We start from the raw sequence: 18,198 nt of genomic DNA, 5'->3' as shown, positions 1-18,198 counted from the left end.
AATGTAAGTAGATATCACAACTAGTTATTATGGAATTGGAGTTCTGACAAGGATATTTTTGAATAGACTGTTCCCTTGAAATTTTTTTCAGCTCTGATTAAAAAGAGTACTGATATGTTTAAATTATCAGATTGATAAAAACGCAAGTATAATTTTTTGAAAAAGTCCTAAGCTGTTCACTTTTGTTATAATCTCACAACAAAACAATCTAGACTTGGTGGTTCAGTGTTGGAAGTGGTGGGGAATCTCCTGTTGCTGACTACAAAGGGGAGCTTATTTAAATTAGTTTGATTGTCTGCATGAGAAGTTAACAGAAGTGAACGTGAGTCCAGTGAATATTACCAAAAGTTGAAGCTATTTCTCTTCCTTACACACACAAGCACAGAAACTGCAAAGAGATTTTTTGCATTGAGACTTGAATAGAAAGATAAGTAATGACAAAATGGGTGAAATTTATTATCAAGAATTAAAGATGAATTTAAAAAAATCTGCAAACTTAGTTTATGCAGTCCAAACTAACCAAAAATATAGACTTCCTAAATAAATAATTAGTACATGAAGTACATTATGTTTGTGTATTTTGAGTAAAGCATCATAATTTCACTTTGAGTAACTATGGGCATTTTTTTGGTGGCAGTCCATTATGCTGCTCTGGTTTAAATTTTTCTCTCTCAAGCTTTTTGATGTGGACATTGAATTATTTCTTTGAAGTAGTTGAAGTTGAATTTTGGTTGCTGACATTTTGATGTTGTTCACCTTGTTTCTCAAGGCACAGCTATGATTCTTTACAAGTAAAAATTGTGTAATTGTATATGCATGCATATGGCTAAATTATAAAATAATCAAATATATGTTATAAAGAATAATAATAACATAAATATATATCTATTATTGTAATACAGATTTATTGAAGCTATTAATATATAATTTTATTTAGCTCAAGACCTGTAGGCAAAGGTGTGGAAGGACTTGCACGTGTTGGATCCCGAGCAGCACTTTCATTTGCATTTGCTTTTCTTCGTAGAGCCTGGAGATCAGGTAGGTCTACTCTTGAGCATTTTGCATATATATTTCATTTGAAGCCATGTGACTCATTAAAGTGTGTGTATCTGTGTTAAATATTGGCATAGCACTATAAATTTGTAAATGATGGATTTGCATAATTGCACTCATGTGATTCTGTGCCCAACAATGTTGTTACTGATCAAAACCATCCAAGCCAGCATCAATGTTGGGTTTTTCTCAGGTATTTTATGCTGAGGAAGGTAAGTTGGGCTTTCATGAAAAGAATGGATTTTTAATGCTAGACTTCAGAAAAGTTAGATTTATTCTTCAGACAAGGTCAAGCCACTATTATTACATGATAGCAGCAGCTTAGACAAAGCTTTGGATGTGAAGCTTGTGTTTAGTTGGTGATCCTGTCAGCTATTGTCAAATTGCAGAGGTTGGCAGAATTGTCACCTGTGCCACTAAACCTGCCTCAGGCTGCACCATTTGGTCAGATGTCAGGTGTGGGCTTACTCCAGCCAGCCCTAGTTCTCCTCTTTTCTCAGTGGCTGCATAGTGAAATCAGCTGGTTTGGGTTTTCACCTTTCTGAATTTTATTTTATTTTGGTGAAGATTTCTTCAGAGTCTTGCAGTCAAATGTTCATGTGAAAATTGAGAACTTTGTCCATAGCAAGTAACTTGTGTTGAAAAAAAGCTCCACAAAATGTTGTGTACAACCATTTCTCTAACCTCTGTGAAGGTGGGGATGTAACTGCTCTTGCTGTGTTCCTTAGGTGAAGATGCAGACTTGTGCAGTGAATTGTTACAGGAATCCCTCGATGCACTGCGAGCTCTACCAGAGGCATCCCTTTTTGATGAAGGGACTGTGTCTTCTGTGTGGCTGGAAGTGGTAGAAAGAGCTACTAAATTCCTAAGGTCTGTTGTGACTGGGTAAGTTTCTCTTTTTGAGCTGTTAAGTGGCAAGCTTGCATCTCTCAGAAGCTGGGGATATAAACATAGTGATTTATAGAAAATTTGAGAGATTTCCTTCCTTTTACAATGTAGTTATACAAGCAAGCAAAAAATTAATGAACTATTGAAATGATGCTATTTAAATGATGCTATTTAAATGTGATTTAATGATTTTAGCTGCTTAAGAAAAATCTGAATTGGAATATTCTGAATCACTGCATGAAATTTAGCAAAAAAATTGTGTTTTACTAATGTAAATATATCTGCAGAAGAATGCTTTGGTAATACTATGTATATGCACTCTTACCTGTGCCCTTCAAGTATAGTAAAATAATACAGATTTTTGTGCATGAGGGAAAACGCACTCATGTTGGACTTGGAACAGTCCTCTGCTTTTCCCTGTTATTTAAGTAGGCTTCAAATTACTATCTTTTTACAGTAGTTACTAGAAGTTACTAGTAGTTACTAGAAATGTCTTTTGAATACTGGAACTATGTCCTTAAGGTGCATATCATAAAACATATTTGAATTTCACCTGTGAAAAATGTTTTTCATGTTCTTAGCATGTTTAATAGAACTGTAGATAGATAGTGAAGCTTGGGGTGCTTTTAAAGCCTAGCTGTCCCTTTAAAATTTGATCTAGTTTGGAATGTGTGGGCTTTTCTTCTCAGCTGTTTTCATCACCCCTTTGATATTTTTCTGTAAGTTTAGTGGTTCTTGGGGTGCTGTAGATGAATTTGGTAAGCAATTGTGTATTATTTCCTCTTAGTTAATGTATATTGTTTGGCTTTTAAATAGAGATGTGCATGGAGCTCCCAGTACCAAGGGGCCAGGAAACATTCCTTTGCAAGACCAGCACTTGGCACTTGCCATATTGCTTGAACTGGCAGTGCAGAGGGGTACACTAAGGTGAGAAGCATGAGCACTCTGATTTTTGGCTGTCACTGTTGGAATGGGCTGACAGGCTTCAGTTTTCATGAATTTGGGTTTAATGTAATAATTGTGGTTCATATGCACCTTTTCACTAAAGCAGTGGTGACTGAGACCTAATACTATCTAGACTACAAAATCCATGTTTTGTATTTTGATGAACTGTTTAAAACAGAAAGCCCTGGCATCTAATTTTGCTAAACTTCAAAATGTAGAGATTGAATTGTATGGATAACCTAACCCAATGGTTTTAGGAATGCTTATTAATAGAAAATGTTGATTTTTTCTTTCAGCCAAATGTTGTCTGCAGTTATGTTGCTGCTTCAACTGTGGGATAACGGAACGAGGGAAACGGATAATGAGCGATCTGCACAGGGAACAAGTGCACCCCTTCTACCTTTGCTACAAAGATTTCAGAGTATAATATGTAATAAAGACATGCCCAATACTGAGGAAGAGATTCAGGTACTTAGTCTTGGTTTATTTAAAAAGGGGCATTATGTTGGAATGAAATTTCATTTGCCTAGCTAAAATAATCATAAAATTATCCAAACAAAGTTGGTGGTGGTGTTTTCCATGTAAGGTGTATATATACCATGGTCATTTGGTTTTCATGTGAACATTTGAGTTTCTTGAGGTAGGGGGAAGAATGTCACAGCATGATTAGAGGTGAGCATTGTGTTTTGTAGTTAGTGCTGATGTGATAATGAACTTAGATGTGGCTAAGTAACTTTTCTGCATATTTGGATTGTTTTTGTGTTTCAAATTAATTGAACTATGACTCTTTGTCATAGTTATTAACTGAGGTTGATAAAACAATCAATTTTATTATGCTTATAACTTTCTATTTATACCCAATCTGACTATTTTGTCAACATTCATGTTTCAGATTTTTCTCTAATGTGAAATGTGCGGAGTTAATTAATTTTCTCTTATACTTGTGCAGATAGTCACCTTATCTAAACTTTATTGTGTAGTCTCAGATATACCTTGAATGTTTTTCTGACTGCTTTTTTCTCTTTTCCAGCTCCTGACTTACCCTCTAAGTCCAAATGAAAGTTTTCTGAGGTATCTGACTTTGCCACAGGACAATGAGCTGGCCATTGATCTGAGACAAACAGCTGTGGTGATCATGGCCCATTTGGACCGCCTTGCCACCCCTTGTATGCCTCCACAGTGTAGCTCTCCTACATCTCATAAGGTAATTTTTGCAATATCAAATACAGTAAGATGTTTTCCCTAAAAGCATCACTCAATTTCAGAATGCAAGGAAAACATCTCCTAAGATTCTTCAAATTCCTTTCTGATTTTCACAACATAACCTTGAATTCTGAAATTTGTCTTACTTGGGTAACTTCTATTGCATCAGCCCTTTTTGAGTGAGCCTTGGAGTGCAATTTTATGGTTTGTGAACCAGTCTTTCTTACCACACTATGGCTAATTGTGCCATATTTTGAGCTGTTTTTGTGTTTCTCAGAATAAATCCTCAAGACCAGACTTTATAAATGTTGGGGGTCTGAATTACTAGAAAAATAAAAGAAAGAAAAAAGTAAATGCCAAACTTTCCAATCTGAAAAATCTCTGAATCTCTTACCATAGACACTTATTGCTCATTTAGTACCAGACTGAACTGAATATGATGCATGCAAGTCTTTAATTTTGATATCTTATAATTAGGTAGGTTTTATTGACTATTGGAAAGAAGGACAGTCTCAGATTTAAACACATTTGGTATTTAAAAAATAATTTGCTCTGTGGATTTTACTAAGCTGTTCGTTTCAAAATTCAGTACTTACAGAATTTCTTATTTCCTAGGGATCACTGCAAGAGGTCATTGCTTGGGGATTAATAGGTTGGAAGTACTATGCTAATGTGAGTGGTCCAATTCAGTGTGAAGGACTGGCCAACCTTGGTGTGGTACAGGTTGCTTGTGCAGAGAAACGTTTTCTGATATTATCTAGAAATGGAAGAGTTTATACACAAGCATATAACAGCGACACTCTGGTGAGATTTTTACGTGTTTTTAAAATTTATTCTGTATTACTTCATAAGTTTCCTCTTCTAAATATTTACAGTTTCTTAGGAGAGTAGATGGAGGCATGCTGATTTTTTGTGAGCTTTCTGTGGTGTTGTATTTGAACTTTCAGAAGCAGTGGGGTTTGTCTCTTGGGTCGATTTGAGGGAAAGCATATGGATTCTGTAATTTCAATCATGCTAGAGGTTATGAATACTATGATAATTGCTTTTATTGGTATTCTGGCCTTGGTAACTTCACAAATTGGAAGATATGAAATGGATTTTATTTAGTGATATAACTGTGTCCAAGCTGTGTAGTTTCTCAAAGAAAAATACACTGTAAATAGAAGCCTTTGTCACTAAGATAGCCTGTAATTTTAAGTTAAACACCGTTTTCATATGTACTGAAGACCTATAAGAATGGGAACAAATGACTTCAAAGCATTGCTTTTGTCATGTTTGACCATTTTTTTCTTCATGCCTTCACCTCATTAATTTGAGAGCAAAGTTTTGATTAAACTGGAAATAGGAAAACTGTACCTAGTTATGTGATGGAAAATGTCAGCAGATTTTGTAAGCATATTGCTTTTGCTTGGTTTACAGGGACCACAGCTGGTGCAGAGTCTAGCTTCCAGAAATATTGTGAAGATAGCAGCACATTCAGATGGGCATCACTATCTGGCTTTGTCAGCAAATGGTGAAGTTTTCTCTTGGGGTTGTGGAGATGGTGGAAGACTAGGTCATGGGGACACAGTGTATGTATTAAAAATAATCATAACATTTATTTGCAAGTATTCTGAATTCTTAGGAAAAATTATTTTGTTGTGTATATAGGCAATGTTCAGCATTTAACATTTGGCTGTTACTGGACAAAAGTTACATTCTCCCTGCTTGTTTTCTCTGTCTGGAATATTCCTAGTTGTCTACTGATGCTGCTTTCTGAAGTTCGTGGAGGTGTAGTAGTGAGCACTGTTATCAGGCCTTTTATCAATGGTTTTATGAATCCAGAGCACATTTTCTCTGAAATGTTGACTCACATTCCAACACTCACATGTTGGAGCAGGGTCATTATTTTTCATGCAGTCATGTTGTACATTATTCCATTTTTCTGAGACATTACTGTCCTGCTTTTGTGTAGAAGCAGTCTTCTACAACGGTATTCTATAGGAGGTGTGCATCAATACATTTTAGATTTTATGTGTCTTCCCCCAGTGCAGAATTCCCTCTGAGGCAGGAGAGACTACACAAAGGTTACCAGTATCATGAAATTAATTGGTCAGATATAGTAATTAAAAGTAGTATTTTTAATGATAGACAAATATTTTTAAAAAACATTGCATGAACTTAATTGAAAACAGAAATTGCAGTGGTTTGTTTATTGTTGAAGAATTTGAACTTAATTTTGGCTTGTATTTTGTTACTTCAGACTAATAATAAGACGTGCAGGTAAAATTGCAGCAATTCTAACAAGTATGTCTAGCACCTTTTATCACCTACTCATCAAATCACCTTTTGTGAAATATGTCACCTTCTCTTTAAATAGCCCTCTGGAGGAACCTAAGATGATATCTGCTTTATCTGGGAAGCAAGCTGGAAAACACGTTGTTCATATTGCATGTGGAAGCACCTACAGTGCAGCCATTACTGCTGAGGGAGAGCTGTATACGTGGGGACGAGGAAACTATGGCAGGCTTGGTCATGGTGAGTTAGTTGATAGCTTCAGATAAGTTGTTGAAGAATTTAGTGCCTGTTGCAAATGATCTTTTATCCCACCTAATAAAAGCTGATTTGCAAACATTATGTGGCTTCACGAGAATTGAAATAATTATGGGAGGGATTGTCTCAAACCCATTAAATTCCCTGAGTTATCTGTAAATAAGCAACTGCATGGAGAAGAAAAATCTGCAGTGTTCTCTGTTCCTTTCCTCATGAAGCTAAGACTATTTCATGGGTTAAATCCTTGTTGGATGTCTCTCAGAAACCATACAGGAGCTTAGTCATGATACTCAAATCTGAAAACAAAACTAAACAATGCTACCCTGCACCCACACAATAAAAAAAACATCCAAAAGCAAAGAAGCAAAAAAACCAAACAAAAGAACCTGTCAGGCCTTTTGGGTTTTGCTTCTCACAGAACCATTTTGTTTTGAAGGTTCCAGTGAAGATCAGACCATCCCAATGCTGGTCACGGGGCTGAAAGGACTCAAAGTTATTGATGTGTCGTGTGGGAGTGGAGATGCTCAGACTCTTGCAGTTACTGAAAATGGTTAGTAGCAAAACAAAACTTAAAATTTTAAGTCCTTCCTTTTACTCTGAAGATACTTGTACTGAAGATATGCTTATTTCTAGCAGCTTGAATTCTGTAAGAATTTGAAGCTGAAATTCCTTCTGGAGAAAAAAATATGTACATTTATACATTTTGTATATAATGTTGCAGAGGTATTTCCATGCATAGATATGCAGTATGTTCCTTATGAATATGTAAATATATTGCGTTATGGAGTATGTATATTTAATGTAAATGTAATGGACCCACAAAATAATACATATATGTGCATGTGTCTAAATTTTATTTGTTACTATATAAGTACAAATATCTCATGTTGTCACAAGAGCCAGAATTCAGAGTAGGAAAGCTGTCTCTCTTAATCCTTTGGAAGTGTAAAAGAGAAGCTGCATGGAAGTTCATCTTTCCAACATCCCTGACCAAAGGTGCTTAGGGTTAGACAGATTCAAAACCTGCATTTCATTGTGAGGTCAAGCCCCAAAGTCATCTCTTAGAAAGCAGATAGTTCTTGGAGGTCAGTTGTTCCTTTGAAATACAGCTGGTTAATATGACCTGCATTATTTAAAAACTGAAATGTTTGCTCATACAGGAAATGGAAACCCAGATTTTCTCAAATTTTTTCCTCTCTTTGATCTCTGCCTTGCATGCTTCCATTGCTTATCAGAGTACCTTAGGGACTCTGCTGATGCGGGTAGGGAACAAAAATGCATCAGAACATAAAAAAAGAGTTTCTGTTTGGGCATGCATGGGTTACCATTCTTGAACCATAATTTTATTTACTGCAGATGCAGAATGACTTGACTGTTTCTAAGTTTCCACATCAGGACTTAGATTTAGTAGTGTATTTCAAAAGAACATGATAAATGTGACGATTTCATTTCATTTTGAGAAATGTTTGAATGATATAAATTGAAAATTAAAATAGGTTTAACAGAAAATTTGGCCATTGGATGTAGAAAACATTTTGTAAGTTCTTATAAATAATTAAAGAAAGCCGTTTTTAACTTGCTTGATTTACAGTAAATCCTATGCTTCATTTATTTTTAAGAAGGACTTTCCATACACTGATAGATTTTCAATGAATGTTATATATTGCACTTTTTATGTTTAGTTTTGTCAGCATGACTATTTTTCAAATATTGTTCTTTATTATTGTCACAAACAATTAGAAATTAATTTGGAACTGCTTTCCTTAAAATAGAGTTTAAAATTTGTGCTTGTTACAGAATCTCAGATTATGAAGAATTTATTTGTTAAAAGGGATGACTTAATTGCATGAAAAAGGTAGCTCAATTATATTTTGTTTTCTTTCTTCTGATTTAAAGGCCAGGTGTGGTCTTGGGGTGATGGAGACTATGGAAAACTGGGAAGAGGAGGCAGTGATGGTTGCAAAACTCCCAAGCTGATAGAAAAGCTTCAAGATCTGGACATTGTGAAAGTGCGCTGTGGGAGTCAGTTCTCTATTGCTTTAACCAAAGATGGCCAGGTCTACACCTGGGGGAAAGGTGACAATCAGAGGCTTGGGCATGGGACAGAAGAGCACGTTCGATATCCCAAACTGCTGGAAGGCTTGAAAGGTAATTATCAGAGTTGGAAATGCTCCAGAGCTCTTTCTGTGGTTGGAGATTTTTACCCGACACAAATGAACTCTGCTTTGAGTCATGGTACCATGTACTCTGTCATATTTTATGCTGGTAGCATTGAAAAAGGTAATAATGTGCATTTCCCATCACTTCTTTACACCTACAAGATTTTAGCAGGCTTAAAGGCACTATATTATGGCCACTTTAAATGCTACATGTGTTGTGTTCTCCATATTCTTACTGCTTTTCTTTTATTAGGTTCACAAAAATGCTACTTTAAAGCAAGTATGTTTGCATTGTCATGCAAATATATATAATATATGCTTAGATTAAGGCAGGTGAGTAGAATAAATGAGAATAACAGACAACAAAAAATGTCACTAAATATGTGTTTGACTTTTGACCAGTTTGCAATGGTGAGAAAATTACTTCCTTCATTTGGGAGAAGACCTGAGGTTTTGTCGGGGAAGATGAGGAAGAAACCTCTTTTATAGCTCTGTCTTTCCTTTAAATCGTTACGCATATATTTTGAATGATCTAAATGAGAATAATTTTACAGTCTCTCATCGTACATGGGGAGATCTTGAAATAACTCCCAAAAAAGTTTCTAAGTTGAAGGGACACAAAGAAGAATAATTTTTTTAAACTTGTAAAACTTCTGTACTTATCTGTCTCTTGGTTTATGCTTTGCTGTACTCTTCCAGTCCATTACTGAGGCAGAAATGAGCCTCATGACATCCAAGGCATGTTCCTAGTTAAGCATGGCTGCTATTAGTTTTCCTTACATCTGCTATTTTTCTGTCCATGATTGTTGTATCTAAGTTATATTTTCCATATCTAACTTTCTTATCAGGAAAGAAAGTGATAGACGTGGCAGCTGGATCTACCCATTGTTTAGCACTGACTGAAGACAGTGAAGTGCACAGCTGGGGAAGCAATGATCAGTGTCAGCATTTTGATACTTTGCGTATCACTAAACCAGAGCCCGCAGCTCTCCCGGGATTAGACACAAAGCACATAGTTGGAATTGCTTGTGGACCTGCTCAGGTTGGTTTTAATTTTGAATTCTTTGGTTTTACTTCCCACTGAGGTTACTGTTCTGTATTATAATCCTGGTCCTTCTTTCTGTGCTTGCGTGACTTTTTGTATTCTTCCTTATTCTGAGTAAATGAAGGCTTTGGAAAAAACAAATCTTGCACAGTTGTTCTGCCAAAAAGGGGTGATCAGCTTTCCCTCTGTTGGGTGTTCTGAGAAGCAGCAATTTTCCTGTTTTGTTTTGTGTGATACAGCAGTTGAGGAGATGTCAGCAGAAGGTTTCCTGTGGCAGAAGCAGTGAGGTATCTGGACTGGGTTTGACAACGCATTGGAAAATGTGATAAGAGAGTTCTGGATCTGTATGGATTTATCTCTGTTTACAAGGATGCAAGTCAAGCATTCTCTTTGATAGTTGTGTTGGTATTATTTCCAAATCATCTATTACTGTTTGAAGGCAGATTTAGCTTTACACTCCTGTCTGTAGTCAGTGTCATATTTAGAAAATAACAAACTGTGGAACTTTGTGTATTGTTTCCATTTATAGAGTTTTGCTTGGTCATCATGTTCAGAATGGTCAATAGGCTTGCGAGTACCTTTTGTGGTGGATGTTTGCCCCATGACATTTGAGCAGCTGGATCTGTTACTGAGACAAGTGACTGAGGGAATGGATGGATCCTCTGACTGGCCCCCTCCTCAGGAAAAGGAGTGTATGGCTGTGGCAACATTAAATCTTCTAAGGCTTCAGGTACCTTCAATTTCTTACACTTCAAGCAGTCATTGAGCTGAATGTTTTCACTAAGTTGCTTGGATGGAAACCATGACCTTTAAGTGCCTTAAAGCACTTCTATTGATTTTAAAAAGTGAAATAACTACACTATCATTTTATATTCTTTGAAACTTGGCATCGAGTGGTTGTTTTTTGATCTTCTTGACAGCTTCTGAGTTTCATTAAGAATGAACTATAAAAACAATATCTAAATGGATTAAGCCTTGTACAGTCAGAGATTCTGAGCATTTTTAAGATTTCTAAATAGCATATTTAAAAGTGAATTACCTCTTTAATTGGAGTCTGACAGTCACTGAAAATGTGCTGTTTTTTCTAGCATAATGTAGTGATGCAGAAACAGTTTAAGTTATTCTTTAGGTTTACTTCAGGTCTTTGGGGCTTATAGCTACCATTCATAATCTTGTATGTAAATTCAGGATATAGGCAAGCCAGCATTTCCCTTTAATTTTACAGATTTGCAGGTGTAAGTTTGTATCTTGGTCACTGAAGTTACTTGCTCCAGGAGCGACTTCCTGCCAACCCCAACAAGTTCGTATCATTTATTAATTAAAATTTACTTTTTTTTCAGCTTCATGCTGCCATTAGTCATCAGGTGGATCCAGAATGCCTTGGCTTAGGTTTGGGCAGCATCCTGCTCAACAGCCTGAAGCAGACAGTGGTAACATTGGCCAGCAACGCTGGGGTTCTGAACACGGTGCAGTCGGCAGCGCAGGCGGTGCTGCAGAGCGGCTGGTCTGTGCTGCTGCCCACGGCCGAGGAGCGCGCCAGGGCGCTCTCAGCGCTCCTGCCCAGTGCAGGTCGGTCCTCACACTGAAGCCTCCTTGTTTGGGCCTTGTGTTTGGACTCCGTTCATGGCTTCTTCCATTCTTAGTTTCAGGAAATGAAATGAATGTCAGCCCAGGACGTAGATTTATGATTGACCTCTTGGTGGGCAGCTTGATGGCTGATGGAGGTTTAGAGTCTGCACTGAACGCTGCTATTACTGCAGAAATTCAGGTATGGTTCATCAGCTTTGCAGTTCAGGTTCTTCAGGGACTGGAGACTGGATTTGTTACTGGAGACTGGATTTATTCATCAGCTTTGCAGTTCAGTCTTCTTCAGGGACTGGAGACTGGATTTGTTACTTATATAAATACAAGAGTAAATGTGCCTTCAGTTGTGTACTGTGCAGCAGCTACTGGCATATGTCCACCCTGGCTTTGTGGAGTTCCCCTACACTTTTTTACCTTCACGACCTTCATCCCTCACTTTGCCTTTCTTTTTATAATTGTTATAATTGTACAATTATATTAAAAGCAATTATAATTGTTTTTTAAAAAGTGTGCCCATGTGGTTGTTGCAGAATATACAATACGTGTCTTATCTGGTAGGAATTGTTTCATTTTTTCTGTAACTTGATCTTATTACCATGAATGCTTGTTAGCAAAATGTTTCATAATCATAGTGGAAGTTCGTGTGTTTTCTCTAACTTGATTTACTTTTTTAGGATATTGAAGCAAAAAAAGAAGCACAGAAAGAAAAAGAAATTGATGAACAAGAAGCAAATGCATCAACACTTCACAGGAGCAGAACTCCATTGGACAAAGACCTTATTAACACTGGAATCTATGAATCTGCAGGAAAACAAAGTTTACCATTAGTTCAGTTAATTCAGCAATTACTAAGGTAATTGTTTTGAATTTGTCTTTTACTTTTGTACAGAATATGTATTTAGACGTTCTATAAACTAGTCAGCTAAACAATGGTTAATTTTGCTTAATAAATAAAGTCTCTTGCTAGCATTTTTAGCTCATCAGAATTCAAAATATTAAACATTCTTGTAGCTTGTGTGTAGTTCTGCTCTGTTTGCTAAGGAACAATGTTCTATACTAAATTACCCAATTTTAGAAAGATTGACTTGGTTTTATGGACTTTGATACTTCTTCTCTGAAAGAAGTATCTGAAAGTTTTTGTACCAGATACAGGACAAATGTTTAAAAGATTGTCCTTGTAAAGTGTGAGAATCACCACAAATCTGTTTAGAACTGAGTATTTTGTGCTATTTATTTAGAACTGCCTCAAGGAGACTGTCATTGGGGAAGAAACCTCCATTTTAAATTCTTGACTGAGAGTTTTGAGTGCATGACCAATTAAGGTGCTGAAAACAAAGCTGCTTTATATCAATCAGAGGAGCTAAAGAGGATGTATAGCGGGAAATAATTATGAGTTTACTTTTTCACTTAATTGTGATGGCAACCATGTAAATTAATCAATACTGAAACTCTTTTGAGCTACATAGTGTCATGGCTTTCACTGCAGGCTCTCAGTAAAGATTGTCAAATTGTGTTTTGTAGTGAGTGATGACAAAAAGCACAAACTTGAGGTATTTTACAAATCCTGTTAATCAAAATGTAGTCACAAAACCATTGACTTTTTGGGCACTACAGTGCAGAGGAGTGAAAGTTCTGCGCAGAAAATTTGCAGAGGCTTCTTAGATATTTATTCAGAATTGTAGCAAAAGCTTGACCCATGGACTGTCTTCACTCTGAGCTCCCCTTAAGTGACACTTTTGTACCGCTTAGGAACATCGCTTCTCAGACCATAGCCAAACTAAAAGATGTTGCTCGTCGCATTTCTTCCTGCATGGACCAAGAGCTTTATAGCAAGGAGAGATCTGCTTCTCTGGACCTGTTGCTCCGTTTTCAGCGTCTGCTTGTTAGCAAACTTTACCCAGCAGATTGTGTTGGCCAGGTCCCTAATACATACAGTAAGTTGTGGTTTTAAAATTAGAAGCAAATAACATCTGACCCCTCCCCAAGTATTTCTGTAATAGCTTTTACAGGATAGCAGTTTCTTATTTGAGTTTATCTTCTTGTCTCATTTATCAGCCTAGTTGCTGTCTGAACAGTGTTTGAAAGTAGTTTATTTATATTGTTTTCTGTAAGTGAATTTCTTTTTGTTAGATAATAGGATCTAGATAATAAACTTTTTATAAATTTTTAAAAATATGTGATTTCCTAAATTAGTGCTAATATCCAGTGGCATAATTTCAGAAGAGTTTGTTAGCTTTTGAAGTCTGTTTCTTAAATATGACTTTGTGATGGTTTTCTGTGCTCTTCCTTTATTTTTACACAGGTCCTGACCTCTTAGGTGTTGGTTCTTTACTGAAGAAATACACTGCTCTTCTGTGCACCCACATTAGTGATATACTTCCTGTGGCAACCAGCATTGCTTGTACTAGTCATAGGCATTTTGCAGAAGTATCTTGTGTCGTGGATGGAGATTTAACAGGTAGGTGTTTACTTCCTCTTTTCTTCCCCTTCCACAGAATTTTAAGACCTTCTTTAAAGTTCTAAATGACTAAGAAGGAGTCAGTTTCATTTTTTTGGTTAATGGGAGAGAAGGAGGGAAAATTCAATGAGGAAGGCAAGAGCTTTGTACTCAACGCTAGTCAAAGGCAGAATATATTAATGGTGATTTACTTCTGTGATGCAATGAATGTAGAACTTGAACTAAGTGTGTCTTCTGTGTTTGTTTTTTGTTTTAGGCATTCTTCTTCCAGAATTGGTGGTTTCTATAGTGCTACTCCTCAGTAAAAATGCTGGATTAATGCAGGAAGCTGGTGCTATCCCTCTGTTGGCTGGCTTGCTGGAACATCTAGACAGATTTAACCACTTAGCCCCTGGAAAGGAAAGGGATGACAATGAGGATTTAGCATGGCCAGGAATAATGGGTATGAACTTAGCAGCATCTTGACTGCTTTCATAAAGTAGCTATATAAAAGTGGTGGCTGTTCATGAGCTACTCTCAGGAAAGGAAACCTACTTAACAGTACAAAGTTTTATTAACCAAATTATATGGCAGTCATTAGGCAGTATTCATTTCTGTCAGTACATTCTTAAGGAAGTTAAGAATGTAGAGGTAGCATTAAGCAGAGTACAGATACTGCTTTTTCAAGAAGTAGTTCACGTAATTTCACATTTTGAGTATGAAAAGTTGCAGTGAAAACCTGAGTAGTACATCTAGGCATTTTGCTACTAAATTGTCTGTAATACAAAGGATGAGTAATGTGAAAGCTGTGAAATAAAGAATTCTTATTTTCTCTGGGCACTTTGTATTATGAGCTGTGTCTGTGGTCAAAAGAGAAGCTTCTTTTATATTTAAAAAATCTGAATTTAAGCTGAAATGAAATACACAGCAAATTCCTTGCAGGCAAGTGAGTAATAAAACCAAAGTAATTTGGAGGAAGAAGCAATTAGAGCAGTGATTTACCAGCAAACTGATTGTTCTGCTCCACCTCCACACAAAACAGCCATATAGCTGTGCAATGCTAGGTGACATTAAAGATTAGTGCATTAGAACACAGTATTCAGACAGTTTAATTGCACAATACATAGACAGGAACATACTAATAGCCGCTTTTACTTTTGAGCATATTAAAAAATAAGCAGCTTTTGAACAGATGTGAAGAATTGGATTAGGCAGCTATTTAAAGAATATTCAGGAAAACCACCTTACTTTCTGATTTTCTGTTGATAAATTCTCTTTTCTGTTTTATATGGATAGGTTCATTTTTTACTGGCCAGAGTTGCAGAAATAATGAGGAGGTGACACTTATACGTAAGGCTGATCTAGAGAACCACAACAAAGATGGAGGATTTTGGACAGTGATCGATGGCAAAGTGTATGATATAAAGGACTTCCAAACCCAGTCTTTAACTGGCAGTAGCATACTTGGTGAGAATTTTCATTTGACTTAAAGACACAAATTACTTTTGTTTCAAAACCAGGTGGAATTAACAAAATGTTTAGATACTGTATTGACTACCCCATTGTTTCATTAGCTCAGTTTGCTGGTGAGGACCCAGTTGTTGCTTTGGAAGCTGCTTTGCAATTTGAGGACACACGGGAATCAATGCACGCCTTCTGTGTTGGCCAATATATAGAGGTAAAAATGTTACTAATGGGTAAATGCTTACTAAAGTCAAGCATTGATTTACTGTCAGATTTCCTGTTGGAGCTCAGTTCTAACTTACAGTTGCTATTTCTTTTGTGCAGCCTGACCAGGAAGTGATTACAACACCAGATCTCAGCACATTGTCATCGCCTCTGATAGACACAGAACGGAATTTGGGTCTTCTCCTTGGCCTGCACGCTTCCTACCTGGCAATGAGCACACCACTTTCTCCTCTGGAAATTGAATGTGCCAGTAAGCAGGATGTCATTTTGAGCTTTATTAAGTGATAAATACTTGTCAAAGCATGCGAGGAAAAGACAAAGGACAAATAAGTTAACTGAAAATTTAGCACTTCTCTAGTCTTGCTATCTTCTGTAGGAGTTCTGTATTCTTAATGAGTGTGGTAGCATTAGCTACCACACTCATCAAGATCTCAATAATTTAACAAGATTTAAATAGGGATTAGATAATTTTGAGCAGTTGAATTTAGAATTTCATAGTCTGCAACATAAAATAGAAAATGATGCTACACAGTCTCCTATCTCACCAATATGTTGTCAGTTAAGAGTCAATCATGTGGTACTGGATATTTTCTTATTGGGTGTCTTGGTTTGGTGAATAGAAGGTATAATTCAGTATTAATAGCAGAAAAATTTCTAAGGCCCTATATCTCTAAATATATGATGGCTTCCCTGTTAACTAATTGTTTCTTGGTTGCAGAAGCTTTTTTTTTTTCCTTTGAAAAAGCTTCAGCAGATGAGAAAATTGCTACATGTTGTTGAAGCCTGTGAATACATTTTACTAGAGGAAATTGAGTCTTGATAGCTTATCTTTGATCAGAATATTCACTCATGTTTCCTTTATTTTAGAATGGTTGAAGTCATCGATCTTTTCTGGAGGCTTGCAAACTAGTCAGATTCATTACAGTTACAATGAGGAAAAAGATGAAGACCATTGCAGTTCACCTGGTAACACTACCCCAAATAAATCAAAACTATATACACATCGATTAACTTTGAATGACCATTCACAACCCTTTCTCCAAGCTATTGCAGATAATAATATTCAGGATCACACTGTGAAGGTAAGCCCTCAGTAGTTCTGTGCACAAATACTGTTTCTGAAGGGTGATAGTGATGAGGAAAATTCTCCAAAAGTTATAGCAAAACAGTTGAAAAAGTTATTTCAGAATTACATTATGTGAAAGGAATGGTTGAGTACTACTAATGAATAAGATGTGTATATGTCACTTAATAGCATAACAGTATGTTATTTATTCAGAATTTTTGAGTGGGAGAACTAAAAAATTTTAATATTCTTACCAAAAAAATGGTAATGCATTACTTCTCATGTCAAGTTTCAGTAACATTGAGAGATCCTGCTCACCTTCAGTTGAAATAAGATGGATTTTTTTTTGTCAAGATGCAAGTGTATTTTATGTTTCAGATTCACATATGCCTTTGTCTTAAAATCCCTTTGGGCATTGAGGTTCAGGTTTCACAAGAATTGTGACTATTATGAAAAACCTTGTGATTTACATTGATCACTATCTTTTGTAACACATTCAAATTTTCTAACCCTCTGAGTTCAGCTCCTTTATTACAAAAAACCCCAAATAAGTCTTTAGGTATAGTGATGATGATCAATCATGATTTATCAGAAGACAATTAAAAATTTTGTTAGGTGACCTGACTATCTCATGAAGAGATCAAAGCAGTAGAAGCTTTATTCCTTGAGTCATGTTTCTCCTGAGAAAGGATATAGGGTATTTATAGGATTGGGTTGTAGTTGCTGTGTGTTAAATTGCGCATACTGCCTATTGTATCTCAGGAATGTTAGTTCAGATTGTGGAGTTTATTCAGTGTTACGTAAATGCTGCCTGTGGTGTTTTGAGTGCTTACATTGTATTCGAAAATGAAGTTAAACAGATTTAACTGTTGTGTGTTTTCTTAGGACTTCTTGTGTCAAATAGAGAGATATTGTAAACAGTGTCACTTAACGACACCAATCACATTCCCTCCTGAGCATCCTGTGGAAGAAGTAGGACGTCTGTTACTGTGCTGTCTTCTGAAGCATGAAGATTTGGGTAGGTAGGCCTGTGGTGTGATTGTTTTGGCCAGTTTAAACTCTGCTACTGATGGCTTTGGAAATGCATATTCAAACACTGTCTTTTCCCATTAAGGTCATGTAGCACTGTCTCTTGTTCATCCTGGTACCCTTGGAGTTGACCAGGTAAAGCACAAAACCTTACCAAAATCTGTAGTGGATGTGTGTCGTGTTGTCTACCAAGCAAAATGCTCACTGATTAAGGTAAGCCTCTTAGCTGCTGATGTTAAGATTAATTTTCATTTGAAGTGTTTTATTAAAAAGTTATATATTGTTCATTTTAATGTGCATTATGCAGTAATTTAATCTTTCAATGTCTTTTGTAGACACATCAGGAACAAGGGCGTTCTTACAAGGAAGTTTGTGCTCCTGTCATTGAGCGTTTGAGATTCTTATTCAATGAGCTGCGTCCTGCTGTTTGCAATGATCTCTCTATAATGTCCAAATTTAAACTTCTTAGTTCCTTGCCCCGATGGAGAAGGGTAGCTCAGAAAATCATTAGAGAAAAAAGGAAAAAAAGAGGTAAGGTAGAATTAGTGTTGTATTCTCTTTGAAACAA

General features: G+C 36.4%; 1 protein-coding gene across 3 annotated transcripts in view; it reads left to right on the top strand.

Moving 5' to 3' along the window:
• Positions 1–18,198, top strand: part of HERC2 (HECT and RLD domain containing E3 ubiquitin protein ligase 2) — a 104,376-nt gene that overhangs the window by 27,866 nt on the left and 58,312 nt on the right. For 2 of the 3 annotated variants that reach the window (XM_054654362.2, XM_054654363.2), the window contains exons 6-30: positions 938–1,038; positions 1,782–1,938; positions 2,758–2,868; positions 3,183–3,354; positions 3,917–4,090; positions 4,705–4,893; positions 5,509–5,660; positions 6,449–6,606; positions 7,058–7,171; positions 8,518–8,769; positions 9,629–9,822; positions 10,355–10,555; positions 11,166–11,394; positions 11,469–11,593; positions 12,084–12,262; positions 13,159–13,343; positions 13,712–13,867; positions 14,124–14,309; positions 15,143–15,313; positions 15,421–15,524; positions 15,635–15,785; positions 16,403–16,617; positions 17,487–17,619; positions 17,716–17,843; positions 17,966–18,161. In XM_054654362.2, the coding sequence (XP_054510337.2) occupies positions 938–1,038; positions 1,782–1,938; positions 2,758–2,868; positions 3,183–3,354; positions 3,917–4,090; positions 4,705–4,893; positions 5,509–5,660; positions 6,449–6,606; positions 7,058–7,171; positions 8,518–8,769; positions 9,629–9,822; positions 10,355–10,555; positions 11,166–11,394; positions 11,469–11,593; positions 12,084–12,262; positions 13,159–13,343; positions 13,712–13,867; positions 14,124–14,309; positions 15,143–15,313; positions 15,421–15,524; positions 15,635–15,785; positions 16,403–16,617; positions 17,487–17,619; positions 17,716–17,843; positions 17,966–18,161 (4,133 nt within the window). The remainder of the gene's footprint in view (positions 1–937; positions 1,039–1,781; positions 1,939–2,757; positions 2,869–3,182; positions 3,355–3,916; positions 4,091–4,704; positions 4,894–5,508; positions 5,661–6,448; positions 6,607–7,057; positions 7,172–8,517; positions 8,770–9,628; positions 9,823–10,354; positions 10,556–11,165; positions 11,395–11,468; positions 11,594–12,083; positions 12,263–13,158; positions 13,344–13,711; positions 13,868–14,123; positions 14,310–15,142; positions 15,314–15,420; positions 15,525–15,634; positions 15,786–16,402; positions 16,618–17,486; positions 17,620–17,715; positions 17,844–17,965; positions 18,162–18,198) is intronic. The other variant, XM_054654364.2, reaches the window with a different exon arrangement.

Source organism: Agelaius phoeniceus, chromosome 2 (genome assembly GCF_051311805.1).
Source record: "Agelaius phoeniceus isolate bAgePho1 chromosome 2, bAgePho1.hap1, whole genome shotgun sequence".
Classification (NCBI taxonomy): domain Eukaryota; kingdom Metazoa; phylum Chordata; class Aves; order Passeriformes; family Icteridae; genus Agelaius; species Agelaius phoeniceus.
Note: the sequence above shows the minus strand (reverse complement) of the source record. Positions and strands in the feature narration are given on the sequence as shown.